General features: G+C 43.9%; 5 protein-coding genes across 5 annotated transcripts; 2 read left to right on the top strand and 3 right to left on the bottom strand.

Moving 5' to 3' along the window:
* Window positions 1-126: 126 nt before the first annotated feature.
* On the bottom strand, window positions 127-1,458 carry AOL_s00079g220 (uncharacterized protein; the record flags this gene model as incomplete). The annotated part of the gene is made up of 1 exon (XM_011124095.1): window positions 127-1,458. One exon carries the CDS (start codon window positions 1,456-1,458, stop codon window positions 127-129), a length of 1,332 nt encoding a protein of 443 aa, XP_011122397.1.
* Window positions 1,459-3,268: 1,810 nt separating this feature from the next.
* On the bottom strand, window positions 3,269-4,219 carry AOL_s00079g221 (uncharacterized protein; the record flags this gene model as incomplete). Its single annotated transcript, XM_011124096.1, has 3 exons — window positions 3,269-3,670; window positions 3,746-3,901; window positions 3,953-4,219. 3 exons carry the CDS (start codon window positions 4,217-4,219, stop codon window positions 3,269-3,271), a joined length of 825 nt encoding a protein of 274 aa, XP_011122398.1.
* A 3,327-nt stretch (window positions 4,220-7,546) lies between these two features.
* On the top strand, window positions 7,547-7,942 carry AOL_s00079g222 (uncharacterized protein; the record flags this gene model as incomplete). The annotated part of the gene is made up of 1 exon (XM_011124097.1): window positions 7,547-7,942. The coding sequence occupies one exon, from the start codon at window positions 7,547-7,549 to the stop codon at window positions 7,940-7,942; it is 396 nt and encodes a 131-aa protein (XP_011122399.1).
* A 2,510-nt stretch (window positions 7,943-10,452) lies between these two features.
* AOL_s00079g223 (uncharacterized protein) lies at window positions 10,453-10,963 on the top strand (the record flags this gene model as incomplete). The annotated part of the gene is made up of 2 exons (XM_011124098.1): window positions 10,453-10,530; window positions 10,634-10,963. The coding sequence occupies 2 exons, from the start codon at window positions 10,453-10,455 to the stop codon at window positions 10,961-10,963; spliced, it is 408 nt and encodes a 135-aa protein (XP_011122400.1).
* Window positions 10,964-13,036: 2,073 nt separating this feature from the next.
* AOL_s00079g224 (uncharacterized protein) lies at window positions 13,037-15,153 on the bottom strand (the record flags this gene model as incomplete). The annotated part of the gene is made up of 6 exons (XM_011124099.1): window positions 13,037-13,094; window positions 13,378-13,532; window positions 13,599-13,762; window positions 13,837-14,312; window positions 14,369-14,575; window positions 14,885-15,153. 6 exons carry the CDS (start codon window positions 15,151-15,153, stop codon window positions 13,037-13,039), a joined length of 1,329 nt encoding a protein of 442 aa, XP_011122401.1.
* Between the last annotated feature and the right edge of the window lie 587 nt (window positions 15,154-15,740).

Here is a 15,740-nt window from a genome sequence, read left to right on the forward strand (position 1 = left end):
GCCACGGAGAAGAAATGTGGGGATATTACGTGTCTACTTGGATGTTCGAAATAATCGTTTCCTTTTGTATAAACATACATTCAGTGTGATACAATATAAAGAATAGAGACAAATTGGGTATCTTCTCTACGGGAATGACCATGCCTCTCTCTGGGCCTTTATCTTCTCCCTGAAAAGTTCGCAGCTTGCTTCTGGAAGACCCCATTTCGCTGAGAAAATGATCCTCCCGGCACTGCCCATTGCTTTATAAGCACGCGTAAGGCCATCAGGGTTATACGTCCACGGCTCGCCCCATCCACCCATTATTTCAGTCTGCCAAAAAAATCTGTCTGGATAGTCAGGCGGGTCAGGGCCGGTCCCCACTCTTCCCTTAGCTTCCAATGCCACAATCAACTCTTGAAATTTCGTCGAATTAGGTTGAATTCCGTCTCCTCCATCCCCAAATAGCAGCTTCTCCGGCTCAACAAGGCTTGCGCTCATGTCAAATATCAATCCCACATCCTCTACAAGCAGTTTTAATCCGGCCATGTGGGCTCTGTGATACCAATCGCAATCCGTGGCATAGTATGGGATAAAGACATCCCACTGTCCGACAAGAGCCAGGGGACTAACATTAACTACAGTTAGCCAGTCATAACTATAGAACGCAATCACCCATCTGTCTTCTCCGGCCTCTGGTCCCATCGTCGCTTTCAGCCGTGTTAAGCTTTCTAAAATGTTATCGTAGAATCCTTTAAAAGGATCATTTCCCTCACGGCTCACCACAATCACATCTTGGTGGCTCCAGAAAAAGTACGCCCATCCTCTACTCATTGCTGCTGATATCATGAAATTCTGTAACTGCGAAAAATTCAACAGCGTTGGGGTTCGAAGAATCGACACTCCGTATCTTTTTCTTAAGAGATCATAGTTTAAGTAGAATAAATTGTTTGGAGAGAGGAAGCCCTTCGCATTAGCATCCATCGTACCAGTGTTGTCGATTACCACAATATCGGAACGCGGCCAACCAACAGCGATGTATGACAGCACCGTTTGCTCTAACATCTTGTGATTTTTGGTAAACGGGATGAAAAGCGGCGTGACTGGCATTTTTACCGGTGCCGAATAATTTTTTGCATTAGGTGCTATGTTGTAGGAGTATGGAATAGGAGGATTTGCCAGTTCGCTCATCGGTATCGGTGGGTGGAAATAATAGTCGCCTTGTTGATCCTGTACCCCGGGAAGCTGGGACTTCCCGCCGTGCCACCAACCAATACCGTAAGTGGCTAATGGGATAAAAAAGAATAGGAGATGCTTTTTAGATGGCAATCGGAGCCAATCTGGTAGTCTTGAATCTAGCCATTGTGGAGCCTGAGGTCTTTTAACCTGAAGACTATGCAAAAAGCTAGACCATTCGTCTAATTCTACTTCGCCGTCGGGATCTTGTGGAACTCTGAGCCACGGACTAGGAAAGAACATACTGTTGTAGTCTAATCCGAGTGATACGGTACGAACGTTACTACGAAGTTGTTCGGGGAGGTTCCGCCGTGGTTGTCGATGGTGCTGTTGTGTATCGGATAATGTTCTATCAGATTAGATACCGATCGCGGCCCGCCGTCTATTAATAATTCCAGTAGTTATTCATGTCATAGGTTTACTCGATGCTCATCATCGACGATCATAACGTGGTAGATCCTCGCGCGCCGCTGTGAGGGAGTTTGTTCAACCCAAAGCTGATATGGATACAAATTATGTACTCGATTGTATGTATGTATTAATATTAATCAATTACCACAATTCAGTATTCTACTCAAGGTGCTATACATACCGGGTCAATCCTCTAAGCTAGTCAAACTCCCCAGAATGCTCGAAACGATCATAGAACCCCCCAAAAGTATTGGGGAAAACACACACAGCGGACAAAAAATACAATGAGTATTTCATAGACAACTTCACAAAGATTCGGTGTGATGTTCTCCGAGGAGAAGGCCTTCTTTCGGCCTATAATAGATTGACTACTCGGGTCTATTGCTAGGGTAAGAATCTTGTCTCGTACCCAGACCTGGAAGGTAAGAGTCTATAAATCAACTAAAACGTAGCCCAATATTATAAGCCAGGCCAAAAGTTCTTTGAACCTAGAATCACAAATATATCGATTTTGGAAATTTCTTTGTAACCCCAAACATAACTTTTCTTCATTGTTGCCCAGCACTATATAAATATATATACAGAGAATATCATCTAGATTGAATCCCTCTCCAAAGTCCAGTTTCAAGAAAAAATGCATCTAATCTTCCTCAGGGCGCCATAGTCCAGCAAGTCAAGTCCCAAGATAGCTCTCAAAGCAAAAGTGTTGGAAGAAAAGGAGCCTTGAAAATTTTTGGAAGAGGGTGAAACGTCCGATCCCGACAGGATCGCTGACGTGAGAAAGGAAAAGTTTTTTTTTTTGTAAAATGATAAAATGCGAGTAAGCAAAAACAGAATGCAAACGCCTCAGGCTTTTGCGTTTCATCATCAAGATGCAATACTTTTTTTTCTCCCCCTTTCGTAATCTAAAACGGCGATAGAAAATCAAAAAAAAAACCGCAGTCAGAACAGCCTTGCTGTTTCCTTCTCGTACTGGTCATATAAAAAAAAAACAGGTCGTAAAAAATAGGATATGAGTGAAGAGAAAGGAAAAGAATTGGGTATATAACTAAGTATAACACATTATAGAAGTGAAAGCCGCATCAAAGAAGACCTTCAAGGTATCATTATAGGAAAAAAGCTAACCCTCGGGGTTAGAAGAAAGAAGGGTATTGTCTATCCGTTTATACAACTCCGAAAGAAAGAAAGAAAGAAAACACCGTGGTATATTCGTAACTCCGTGAGGGCACAGAAACCCAAAAGGTAAAAAAGTGAGAACGGGCGAGAAGATAACAATAAGATGATACAGCGAAACGAATGTCGAGGTCGTTGAGGCCGGTGGAGGTCTGAACTGTGTCAGAGCAGTTGGATATGGAATGGCTGTGTCGAGAATGAGAGAATATGTGTTGTGTTGGTGGGACGTTTTTGTGAAACATCTGACCAATCAGGAAGCGTCTACCGCCCAAAAGGGAAGTTTCGACAACCAACAACACTAGGAAGCGCCTTGAAAGGCATAAAAGAACGTGAAACAGTCAAAGTTGTGAAACAACGAATAGACTGCGGGTATAAAATGTTTCAAAACGAGAGAATTGAAGGGATTAAAATTTTGGGGTATCGTAGCGAGCGTAAGATCGTTAAAGGAAAATCATGAACGTCATGGTGTTTAGAGGGAAGCGGCGACAACGGCGACAAGGCCTGCTACCGAGGCGAGGACCCAAGAAGTTGAAACCGAAGAAGCAGCACCGGGGTATGGAGTTGGCGGTGGTGGTGGAGTGCTGGTAGTCGTGGCGTTTCCAGTACCGTTGCTTGATGGAACGGTATAAGTCGCGAAGGTGGTCGTAGACTGAGGAGCAGAAGTGTAAGTAGTTGTTGGAGCCTTGGTTGTCTTGATAACAGTAGTCCAGGAAGAAGTTGTAGGAGGAACATAAACGCTCTCCGAAGAAACAGAAGTGCTGGAAGGAGCCACGCTAGTAGAAGAAGCAATGCTTGTAGAAACAACGCTAGAAGAACTGGTCCAAGAAGAAGAAGAAGTGCTGGAAGAACTGGAACTGCTAGATGTTGTCGACTATCCAGGTCACAAGGAGCGTAAGTATTTACCCTTCACGTAATTTACAAGACTCAACGATAGAGTGGGATTTACCACAATAGATGTTGTCGGAGCATAATATACAGGAGTCGAGGTCGTCTCGGTACTGGTCGACGTGGATGAGGTAGTAGAGACCTCTCCAACTGATGTCGAAGTCGTCGATGACGATTCGCTTGTTGTAGTAGAAGATGAAGACCAAACAGACGAGGACTATGCCTTCGTTAATAGGAGGGGATGGGGATTGCTACGAGAAAAACTTACAGTTGTTTCTGGGACTGGGAGATAAGAGGTCGAGACTTCAGAGACTGGCAAAGTGCTGACGCTGGTCGAGTATGGCTCTGGAGTGACGATTGTGTCGGGGGCATATCCAGTAGAGGTCACAGTGGTAATACAGGTGGTAGTAGTTCGAGTATTATAAATTGTGACTGTGGTGTAAGAGGTCGATGTCGATGTGGTAGTCGTATCGAAATACTCTTGAGCGGAAGCAATAGCTGCAGTAGCAGCAATAATGAGAGTAGATGCCTTCATTTTGAATGAATGAATGATGTGAAAGTTAAGCAATGAATAGCTTGATAAGCTTAATATCGACTGGAGTATCTCCAAATGAGAGAGTGTGTATACAGCAAGTGAAGAAGAGAGTGATACCGAGTGACTAGCTCAGGGTAGAAGATCTTGCACGTGTGTGTGATGAATATCTACTATCAAGCGAGAAGAGATCGGAGGGGGGTCGAGGGGTTCTTATGCTTCTCGCGGGAAGGGCAAGAGCTAGAGACGCTGGTGCTAAAAAGGCGAGAAAGTCCATGAGAGACACATGGAGTGAAGGGAGCAACGGAAGGGAACCGCTTCTTTTCTTTTTCCGGCTACCAATCTGGCTCCCATTTGTGTGTATTTGTGTGACACCTTTTCCTTATGAGCGCCCTAGTTAGGGGACTTCTCGGAGATCCAGTGTGGATAAATCGCGCCAGGACAGTGGTTCACTCCTTGCTGTCTGTCGCAATGGCGCGGATTTGAGATCTGGGAACAAAAATGGCAAAGCTCATGGTTGCCGTTGTCGTTGGTGTGTCTGAGTAAGCTCGAACCTACCCTGGTTCACAAGTTTATGCGCTTGAGGGAAAAAATAGGAAAAAGAAAAGAAAAGGGGAACGACACAGCAAAAACATCCTTGACCTCAAGGAACAGGCTCAAAGGCTGGAAAAAGCAAAAGCTGGTCTTTGTTGAGAAAGAAAGAAAAAGAATTTGCTCCATCAGCTTCAACGGTCTCGGGTGGACGATGCGATGTAGCTTGGTATGTATGTCCTCTGCAGTGGGTGGGTTGTTGTCTTTGGTCGGCTACGACTCAGTCAAAAGGGCAGAATGCCAGGAGGCCTTGTGCCTTGCATATGTTTAATTTCCCTCATGTTCGATGGCATGACATCTTCGCCAACACTAGCACTGGCACCAACGATGTCGACCGACGGATTACTGCGCTGTTCAAAGCATCGCCCCCACCAAAGCCTTCGTAAAAAATGGATCACGATGAGTAAAATCGTAACGACAAAGGAAAGAAAGAAAGAACCGTTGATGGCCAATTGCATAACTCCCAGGCCTCGGCAAAAAGGATAGCAGATGCAGGAACACAGGTCACCCAGCCAATTGAACCTCGAGAGATCAGAAGGTAATTGCCTTTCTTTCCTTTCGCTTCCCCTGCCATTCTCTTGCACGAATGATGCGATTACTCTGTATATGCATGTTGATGCTGTGCTGGCACCAAAGAACAAGAATCAAAACCAGGCGTCCACCACACCAGGAACAGAGTTCGGCCTTTTTTTTTTTTTTTTTTTTTTTTCCGCCTGTGCTCTGCAACAACCTTCGCGCGGCCGCTGGAGGCTCTTGCACCATTACTTTATTGACGGATCGCATTTGTCAATTGTTATCCGGTGAAGCACAAAAATTACACCTTTGTGTGATTCAAGCTTGTGCGATCCTAAGGATACCAAATTCCCCTATCCTTTCCATATTTCCGTCAGGGAAATCGTCGTTTTCAGACGGCGCGCAATGCACAAATCCTACGAAATATCACCGCCTCTTGTACAGATCCATTCGGAAAAACCAACCTTGATCGGGAAACTCTTCACCTTGCCTAAAATGCTCACTGTCTTTTTTTTTTTAGCCCAAGAGAGAACTGGTGTGTGTGGGTCAGTGTTCTTGTTTCTGGTACCTTGCGTTGGCGAGAAGCACAAGGCGCACCTCGATGGCATAGTGGGAACGGCAGCCAGAACTAAAGGTGGGGCGGCGAAGGTTCATTCATGTTCCTGGAATTCTTCCCTTTCCCTTTCCCCATCCAATGGCTACTCACTGTTGTTTTCTTTGCCAACGGCGAAAAAAAGTCCACGTTCTTGCATTAGTGTCACCCAAAGGCTCTCTTGCCCGAGTCCCGCGATCAACGAACAGCAGTGCTGATGTGTTCGGCCATAAAGATAGACGAAACTCAAACCTTCACAAAGTTGGTGCGGGAGTTTCCAAAATTCTCATTCGCCTGCTCTGTTCAAATGCTTGGCTTCCTTCCCGGTCCTTGCACCTTGCACCTTGAGGCTCGACATCAAGACCTAGTCCTGGGCGAATCAATGTTTTTCAGCCTTCGAGAGTCTTTTCTCCAACAAAAATTGCCCTCACAGTCTTACCGCCTTGGCCCGAGCATCGGTGTGGGTTTTTCCATTCCGGATCCTCAGCCGGGATTGGGTAAACTCGTGGAAGGCCCAGAAGCTTCCGTAGGACGCAGGACTGGGACAGAATTTTCACTACTCAGAGCTCCTATAAACCTCGGAATATTATCGCAGAATCTTTTATGTTATGGATCTATGAGCCTTCTTTCCGCGTTGTGTCGTCGTGTCTCCAGTTGAGTGGGTTTTCGTGTTCAGAACTTTCGCGTAAAATCCCGTGATGTTGGTTTGCTTGGTCGATTCGCAAGTTAACTGCAATGCAACTGCAATGTCACAGTCACAGATCGTAGGACCGCTGGGCTGGAAACACAAGAAAGGTATAAAAAAATATTATTTCACATTCCTCCTGTCAAAGCCACAGATGCTCTCCTAGTGTTTTGTGGAGAAAGGACAGGGAATCTTTTAGGCACGAGCTTGCTCATTTGTGGGAGCACAAGGCATCTGTGTTACAATCAGCTATCAACCTGACCCGAATGCATGCAGAATGTTAAATTAGAAAGCAAGGAGAGAGATTATATCTCCTCCATGATTGAGTTGATGTCGATATATGCATCCCTAATCGGCTACTGAAGCTAGCTACCTGATAGCTCCCTTACGTAGTTCTGACTAGGCGGTGCATGATATCATGACCTGAGATATATTACGTAGTCGCAGCTTGAGCTGAGCTGCGACTGCAGCCCCACATATCACCGGAGTTAACTTGAGAGGAATGCAACTTCTAGGATTCCATCTAGAACCTCGTCTCTTATTCAATCAGAAAAAAATCTAGCACATGGAAGGTAGCGTCCTATCTCAAAAGTTTATGCAGAGTACGATGATGATTTGAATAACTATTGTCATATCATGGCTCCGAAGTGTGGAAAATCTACCGCCTTCCAACTTGTTATAGTCATGCCGTCAAGGGAAAGTTGGATTTTTTTTTTGTGCAAAATAACCATTTAATTTCCTACACACTGGGACCGATCTTGATCAATTAATCAATCGAAACTCGGCGACTCAACTGCCGGGTAGAATGGAAGTGCGGGGTATTCTAACAATTGTTATTTCGTACAGTTGGACACGGCTTGAGTCTACCGTTCTCAACAAATAATCTTTCAAGAAGACCTTTTCCCAAATTATTATTCCAGACGGGACAATTGGCGATCGATCTCCAGCTATGGCCTCAACCATTTTCAATAACCTTTCCGCCCGTCACATTCCAGGGCTCTTTATCGGCACCACGTTGACTTTCGGTGGTGCAATACCCTTCTTCAATCCTGCATACGCAATGCGCGAGTTTGGCCTCCCACTCTACCTCGTAAAGTCTAAAGATGCACAAGATGCGTTCACCGTATCTGCAATTCGCACCGTTGCGCTTGGATTATCGGTTTACATAATGTTTGCCCGAAGAATGTATCATGGCGTAGACATCATCTTAGCATGCATCGGAACCACCGGGATCTTAGACGGGTGGTTATGCTGGAAAGTTGGCGTGCCTGGACGAGGAGTTTTCCGTGCTACCTGTGCGGTTTTGGTTGCCAGCTGGGGTTGGATGGGTATGACTTCGGCGTAAATATCGTATAGTCCTTTTATACATAACATACTTACACGCATCGTTAAATTTGATGTTGGGCAAGGTGTTATGCAATTATCTTGCCCAACTTACGCATGTAAGCCTTTATGTAACACGTAAACTAAAAGTCACGATAATTACAAATAAGGGAACAAACAATGCCAATTGCATCAATTGGAAGTCCGGAACCGTTTATTATCGTTATCAACTCTCGTTAATCCGATAGCTATCCGTACACCGGTTTGAAACCATGTGTTGGGGTGTCACGACATATAACATTACACCGCGCTGGTTTCCGTAGCTGTTTTCAGGAACCGGTTTTTTCGAAGCCAATCCCTTGTACCCTTTTCTTTGTATACAAAGTACGATATTTTGGCATGGATGAGCTGCATATACCCACCCTTGGAGCTTTGTAGCTATCCATGAGCTGTTTGCAGCTATTCAAAGAAAGCAGCTCGGAGCTACGTAGCTCTGAGCTTCACAGGATAGGCAGGCGAAGAATTTTCTTGCCTTAAAGAGCTCTTATTCTTTCTAGGATCGATACCGCGGGGTCTCGATTATCCTGAAGAATAAAGTTTTCTGTCAGTAGGAAAAAAATTTCACATGGAAAAATTGAATCAGTTGGTATGCTTAACATAGCGAAAACTCTACTCCATATAGACTCGACTTTGGCATGTCTCGGCTCTAGAAGGCAATAGAGCGCTTGTCGAGAGTCCATTTTTGTAGGAAAATTGACGCTCAACCCTATGGGGCGCTTCGTTACGATGGAGACTTTGCTTTAGCAGGTCTTAGTCTCAATACGAATCGGCTGTATTAAACTGTTCGTCGTTTATTTGAACCACTATTGTGAGCAGGTTCGAGCAGTCCCGTGTACTTGGCTGCCATATGTGGCCATGTAGATTTTTTTTTCATGCTTGAGTATTGCCAACTGTCCAGCATAATACAATGCTGGATACCGAACCGGCGGCAACATACTCGGGCCTCCTAAGGCTCAGCCGACCTGGCTTTCGTGGCAAAGAAGCCGAGCCGTCTGTCCCTTCTCTTGTTCCTGAAGATCGGTATGGTTACCCATGCTGTATTCTGTCAGCGCTAGATAACGGGAAGGAAGCCCGGAAAACTTATTTGTGTTGAGAAATCGAGACGAGTTCGCCGTTGAAAAATCTTTTTTCTTTACCAGTCTCTGCCCATTCAAATCGAGTAAGGGATTCACATGTTCCTCTGGGAAGAAAATCGATAGGGTATGAGTGATCCTGGTTACTGGGAAAGCTACTGTCCATAATCTAGGATCACACATCATTAGATCGGTTCCTCAAAGGGGGGAAAAATTCTGAGACATGTGAAAAACGCTCCGTTTGCGCTCGAGAATGGTGGACAGTCCCAGCCAGTGCAATGCATAAACGCCAAAGATAGAGGCTCACAAGTTTACTACTCTATTATATACGCCGCATATGCGGTTTCGCAAATGCGGGTTATCACGTTGTGATAGCGCTATCACAGCATTACTTGATACATCTATAGTGCCGTAAATAAGTTCCTTAGTGGGACGGCATAGCCATCTTGGGATGGGTCACACCGATTAGCTTCCCAAGGAAGTAGTCTACGGACCGTCTTAACCCTTAAAGGAAAGAGAAACGTGATATGGTATTCGAAATTTGGCGGTCTAACTTAGAGCAAATTGGGTATCAGCCTTTGCTAGAAAGTCTGGTTACGAGACTGTAGTTTGGGATGCTATTAGATCACATCTCAATGTTGCGTTGCGTCGCGAGACTAGAGCAGAATTCGAATCCGACATAACAGGCTATAGCGCTACATCTCATGAGCTCAAGTTAACACCAGAAGCTAGAGTACCCTCATATTGAGGCTAGAGCGGCGATTGAACTGAATATCAAGAATGAGACCAGTGAACTCACATTAGGGGTTTTATACAACCATTTACGATCATTTCAATGCAAGTCTTAGAAGCTTGGCAAGTCTGAGCAAAGAGGACCAGTCTGCCTACTATGTATTACCTGATCAGAATGATTGAAAATTCCGATTTGCTCGCTCAATCAGCATATTCTCGTTTCAGATATTAGCCGAAAGTACAGCGGCTGGACGGTCCTCTGTACGCGAAGTTCCCACCGGCGAGGGTTCCGCCTTGGTAGCACAAACACTTCGGATTTCTGAGGCCCTGATTTGTGGAGAAAGGAGAATATCTTACGATCGTAACGTTAACCCTCTGGTTCGGAGACTTCCGCCTAACCGTATATAACGTTAAGATGATCTCGCTTTTTGAAGCTTTAACGAAGCATTTAGCCTTTTGGTTTTTTTCAGGTTTTGAGGGTATTTTTGTTAAGGAGCGATTAAGTGTATTGGGCTGATCAGATGTAGCCAGAAAAATGAGTATAAATACTTGTTGTCTCGATTCCTTTCTGAATATAGGAGCATGAATTATCCAGTTGTCTTTGGTATCCGTTCCTCAAAATCATCGACTGTCTTATAAAGAATACTCGAAACTACGCTTCTCCAAAATGCAAATCACGATTGTTGCCCTCATCGCCACTGTCGTCGGCCAAGCAGCCGCACAACTACCATTCCCAGACACACTAGTATGATACACTTCAATTCACCGAGCCGCAACGGCGACTCCCCTGAGTGAACGGGTACCTGAATTTAAAAGGCGTTCCACCAACTAACCAAACCCCTCCGTAGTGCGGCGGGATCCGCTGGCAAATACGTACAACCTGTCTCCCGGGCTCCACGTGCACCACGATAAATGCCTATCACTCCTACTGCACGAAGGTTCCAAACTCAGTAAGACCACGGGATGAACCTCCAATCACAACTTTTACGCCAACAACAACTACGGACCTTGATTGCGCGACGACTCTGACGACTTGCACCACATTATTGGTGTGCCCAAGGGGGTCGACGAGGACTTGTAAGGAGTGGTGTGATGGACAACCGAAGCCTACCTTTTCTCCTTTGGTTGTACCGTGCAGTTTTAATAGCAATCCTGTGATAACCACGACGGCTGCTTGATTGCTTTAGCTTTCCATCCCCGAGCTAGGTTATTTTATTATCAAAAGTTGTCAAAAGTTCAGCTTTGTGTTGATTTTGTGGCATTTTTTGAGACCCGAGGCGACATATCGGTGCACTGTATGATAGTTATAGTTCGAATATCATTGTATATTCCCCTACCTGATTAAGAATATAATTTAGAAATCGGGTTGTGACTTGATATGTCAGATGTTGCTCTAGAAATATTGTTAAAGTCGTTGTGTTCGAATTCCGAACGCTCTAGATCTTTCTTATGGAAACATCATTGTCAACGACGGGTCACAAATATTAATTACGTTGAAATTCAAAGATGATTTCCTGCTAGTTAATCGGTATCTCGGTGTCTAGAACGAATACATGTATGTAAAGAAACTGGCCACTCAATCCTTTACATCGCGTCTAATAGGTTGTTGAATGACATGTTGCAAATGTATGTTGGTATTTAGGAGAAATACTCAACACGAAAATACTTAAGTGTCCTTCCAGTATTATTTCCGCATGGCTGAATCACACGCCCACATCATGATATCATAAAAGATAGTTGCAACTGTTTTAAATTTACTTTCCAACAATTTATTAAAGTTTGGGGGTTTATTTGTATCTCAATCGGCTCTTGATAACCGTTATAATATCGGTGTTTCATGGTGCCGGTAGCTGTGGCTTATATCTGCGCATGCTTGACACCTCGTATCGATCCGCCTCGGTTGCTAATTATACCTAGGCGCCGACGAATTCACGTAAGAATCGTATACATGCACGCTTTTACCCGTGCCCTCTAAAGATATCAATTCGAAACAAATGCTGCGTCTATGTTTCAACAGGATCGATAGAATGACCTTCTTAATTTGTTTCAAGTTTTTTTTTTTTTTAATCGATAGCTCGGGTGGCAAGTATCGGCATGTGTTCGTGCTGCTAATAGACATCTGTCAGATTCACGGTATCCAACTGTTTTGGATAGCTGAAACTATCAGTTGTCTCAATCGGGAGCACTTCTAACATCCATGGATCCAACGACTCGAGGAAATATTCTGGAAAATTACTTATTTGAGTATCTGACAAAATTGTCTCGAGAAAAGCCACCAATATTATTCTAGACTATGCTTCAGCCCTCTGGTTCAACTTAGAAATTCGCAAGTTTTCAATAAACGGGAGGTGCTACGCTATAGAAAAAAAGCAGAGAGAAAAGAAAGAGAGAACCAAACTTAAAAACTTCATAAGTTGTTCAGTAGGCGGCCACGGGGTTCTATATTGGTACAGGATACCTAGGATCCTGTTGCGCAATTACAGCTCATTTGTGGAAATGTAATCTTGCGAAACGACCTTGACATTAATTTCGAATCATCCATAGATTGTTAGGATTTCGCGGTCAGTTTATGTATAAGCAGTCTTAGACTCCAATTCTTTTCGCCTGTTATCTCTTCCAGTCTGCAGACTTCGTCATCAATCCCCTGAGCAAGTTGTTCCATTTTCTTCTCTGTATAATCAAAGCTCCCGTTTCTTTGTAAAATACCTAAAACCTCTTCTTTAGCTTCTCGGGCCATAAGCCCTGTTTTATATCTTTCCTCGAAGAGTGTTCGAAGCCGAGAGCTCTCTGTAGATTGAACATTCCAAGAATGCACGACAAGATATGAGAATTTTCCTTCGTCAAGGTCCTCGCAAAACCCCTTCAAGTCGGTGTACTACAATTTAAAGAAAGTAGAATAAGCGGGTGCTCAAGCTGACCGGGTTACACAGTACTTACATCTGTATTCGTAAGATTCATGAAATCATCGCGAATTTGGAAATATTGCCCAACCATATACGCTAAGTTGTCAAGATTGAGATTTCTGCTTCTTTATGAGTACAATGTCTTGTGCATAGATATCTGAGTAGTAAATGTACTTACGCGCATACGCTATTTTCTGTGAAAGCGGTCATAACTCGAGTCAAGAAGCGAAAGAGCCCACCGGTTTCTAGTTTGACGTTAGAATCTCGCCGAAGTCTGTTTCTCAGTCTTGATAGGAGTACCTACTCTTTTCGACCATTTCGATATATTCGTCCTCTGTCGGGCATTTTCTAGTATCTCTCCAATGCATCTCGTAACTTTACCCAATCAGAGCGTTCCGTGATTCCTCTAATTGATAATAGGTTAGAGATACAAAGACCTTTTAATAAGCATCCCATATGCATAGAAGTGATTACCAAAAAATATTTCTGAGAAAATTGAATTTCCTAGCCTCCTGGTTTCATCCATCGCCCATATTATCAGATAGTTGGCGGAATTGATTGCCTGTCCTTCACCATATACGACATGGGCAGCTTTCTGCCCTCGTCTGAGAGGTGAATTGTCTTCTATGTCGTCAAGTCTGTATGTTGCTGTTAGAACTTTGTTTATAGGGATAGGAGGATATACGAACAGAATAGATGCTGTGTGCAGTTTCTTCCCGATGTCTTTGATCTTTGTAAGATGGGGTTCAGGAATAGAAAACCAGAGATTCAAGGCATCCACAAATGCTTCTCTAACGCCTTTTGAGGGCATTGAAATCAAGTATTCATACGGTTCAAGGAGAAGCTAGTATGACAATCAACGGTTAAACTATGCAAGACACTTGTAGTGATCGTTGAATATATCCCTTACCTTAGTATCTAGCACTTCGTTGGAAGCTTCTGCTGTTTCATTTGTTGCTTTGGATAAAGACGGTGATGCAGCAGCTGCGGGTGTTTCCAATTCATTCTTCTGGTGACTAGCCGCTTTGTCAGATGTGGAGCTTGTGGCTAAATCCTGATCTGCGACATTTTGTCCTTATTGTATTGTTGCATGTCAATTCACCGTCGTATTTTGCTGAATGAGATGGAATAACCTAGAATGAACGTACCTATTGAAGTATTTCCGAGCTTTTCTTCTATCTCTTTGACCGAAGGATCTGTGGGTTCAGGGTTCGGTGGTGCTGAGTGATAACGAGGACAGTCCAGGTTCCACCATAAGTTGGCCGACATTGCGTAATACCATCCTTCAATATATTTTGCTAGCCTTGTATTCCGGTGAGCATGAGTTTTAAGGAATTCCTGTCGGTCCTTTAAGAATTTCTGCTCGAATTCTAGTGCCTTTTTCCGAACAACCTCCTTGGCTGTTTCGATGTCTAGGTTCTCCCACTGTGTGTATAACCAGACTGCATTTACAAGAGTGGTGTCATCGGATTCCAAAAACTCACGATACTCCTTATTGAACGAAAAGTAGTCGTTTAGAAGAGCGAGAGCCCTCCAAACTGCTATGACAACTTCGCGAGCAATCTTATGCTCTTCATCGGTCAGTCTGATGCCCATGCCGAATAGAATTACACCACCAGAAAACCTGTATCTCTAAGTTACTCGACTACGTCAACCTTTGTGGATGGATTAACTACTTACCCGCAACCAGTATCCAGGATACGGAACTCCAAATATTCGTCAAGATTGTTAAAATTTTTCGAGTGAGTAATTGTGGTTGATACCATTTCCTGCCATTGTTCAACAAGTTGTTTCCCACAATCGAGATCCGTTTCTAGTAGTTCCAAGAGAATTTTGGATTGGAGTTGTTTCGCGCCAGCGATTGATTGGGTTACCCGGCTGTCAGTACTATTGATGCAAAGGTTGTTTGTATGGATATCCAGCTATAAAGTAGGTGATCAGCTTGTATAGCTCAAAGCTTCGGGTGGACCGTGTCTGCAATATGAGACTAGTCTAAGCTCAAATTCAAGACAAATAGACTGGGAATATTGCCTACATCCGCATTTTGATTTTGTTCCATCATATTATCAGAAAGAAACGCATCTGTTACATCAAACTCGCCCTTCTCGTAAGCTTTACCAGAATGCTAAAAAAAACCTTGGATATTAGGGCAACAGAGGTGATATACATTCAGAGATATAGGCGCACAGGGCTAACCTCTCAGGTATAGCCATTGGCATTCCCAAACTCATGAGGTTTCCAACAGTGTCGCTGCGATTACCCCACACTCGGACCGGGCCAACGTAGGTTTTCCAATCGTTTCGACATTCCTCTGTCCCTCGGTCCGTTTCATCGTAGGAGTTGTGTTTTCGAAGGATATAGCCTTCCCCAAAACCGTGTGTATCAATGGAAGAAGTATCTACAATGGTGGATGTAGTATCTGGGTCAATGCCAAACTGTAATAGGTCGAGGGTTCCGGGTTGCATGATTGTAAACCAAAAATTGAATTGGTTATATCAAATAATAAATTTAGGTCAATCTCGATATCGGTGGGCTTGCTGAGTATCCGGGGTATCTTTTTATCGTAAATGAAGATACAAGGAATCAAGAATGCTTTTTATAAGTAATCTAGCCCGGCGGTTACTGACTTAGCATGTCAGTGGGAAATCCCTCTAGACCCTTTATCCTAAGCATGCAAGTGCCTCGGTCTACCCTAGTGCCACGACATGCGCGCCTTTGAAGCCCAGGCATAGATACGGTACGACTGAGGTGACTTTTTGTGTGACTCCTTGAGGCCTCCAGATCCCGGAGTTAATAGTTCTTTTTGTTCAAGTTGCCCTACGGCCTACATAGAGACATATGTGATCATTTTGTGATAGTCTCCAATGCAACCTCCACAGCGATTGGTCATTTGCTTTTTTCTTTTCTTCTTCTTCTTTTCTTCTACAAAAGATGAGGGCAAAGGAAAGCTCTTTCATCCCTTCGGTTGAATCTAGATTGTTGATTCGATATTCCGAAAATCGGATAAATTGATAAATTGGTGATTGGGACAACGCGAATAAGGGTGAAAGAG

This window comes from Orbilia oligospora (assembly GCF_000225545.1).
Source record: "Orbilia oligospora ATCC 24927 unplaced genomic scaffold scaffold00079, whole genome shotgun sequence".
Classification (NCBI taxonomy): domain Eukaryota; kingdom Fungi; phylum Ascomycota; class Orbiliomycetes; order Orbiliales; family Orbiliaceae; genus Orbilia; species Orbilia oligospora.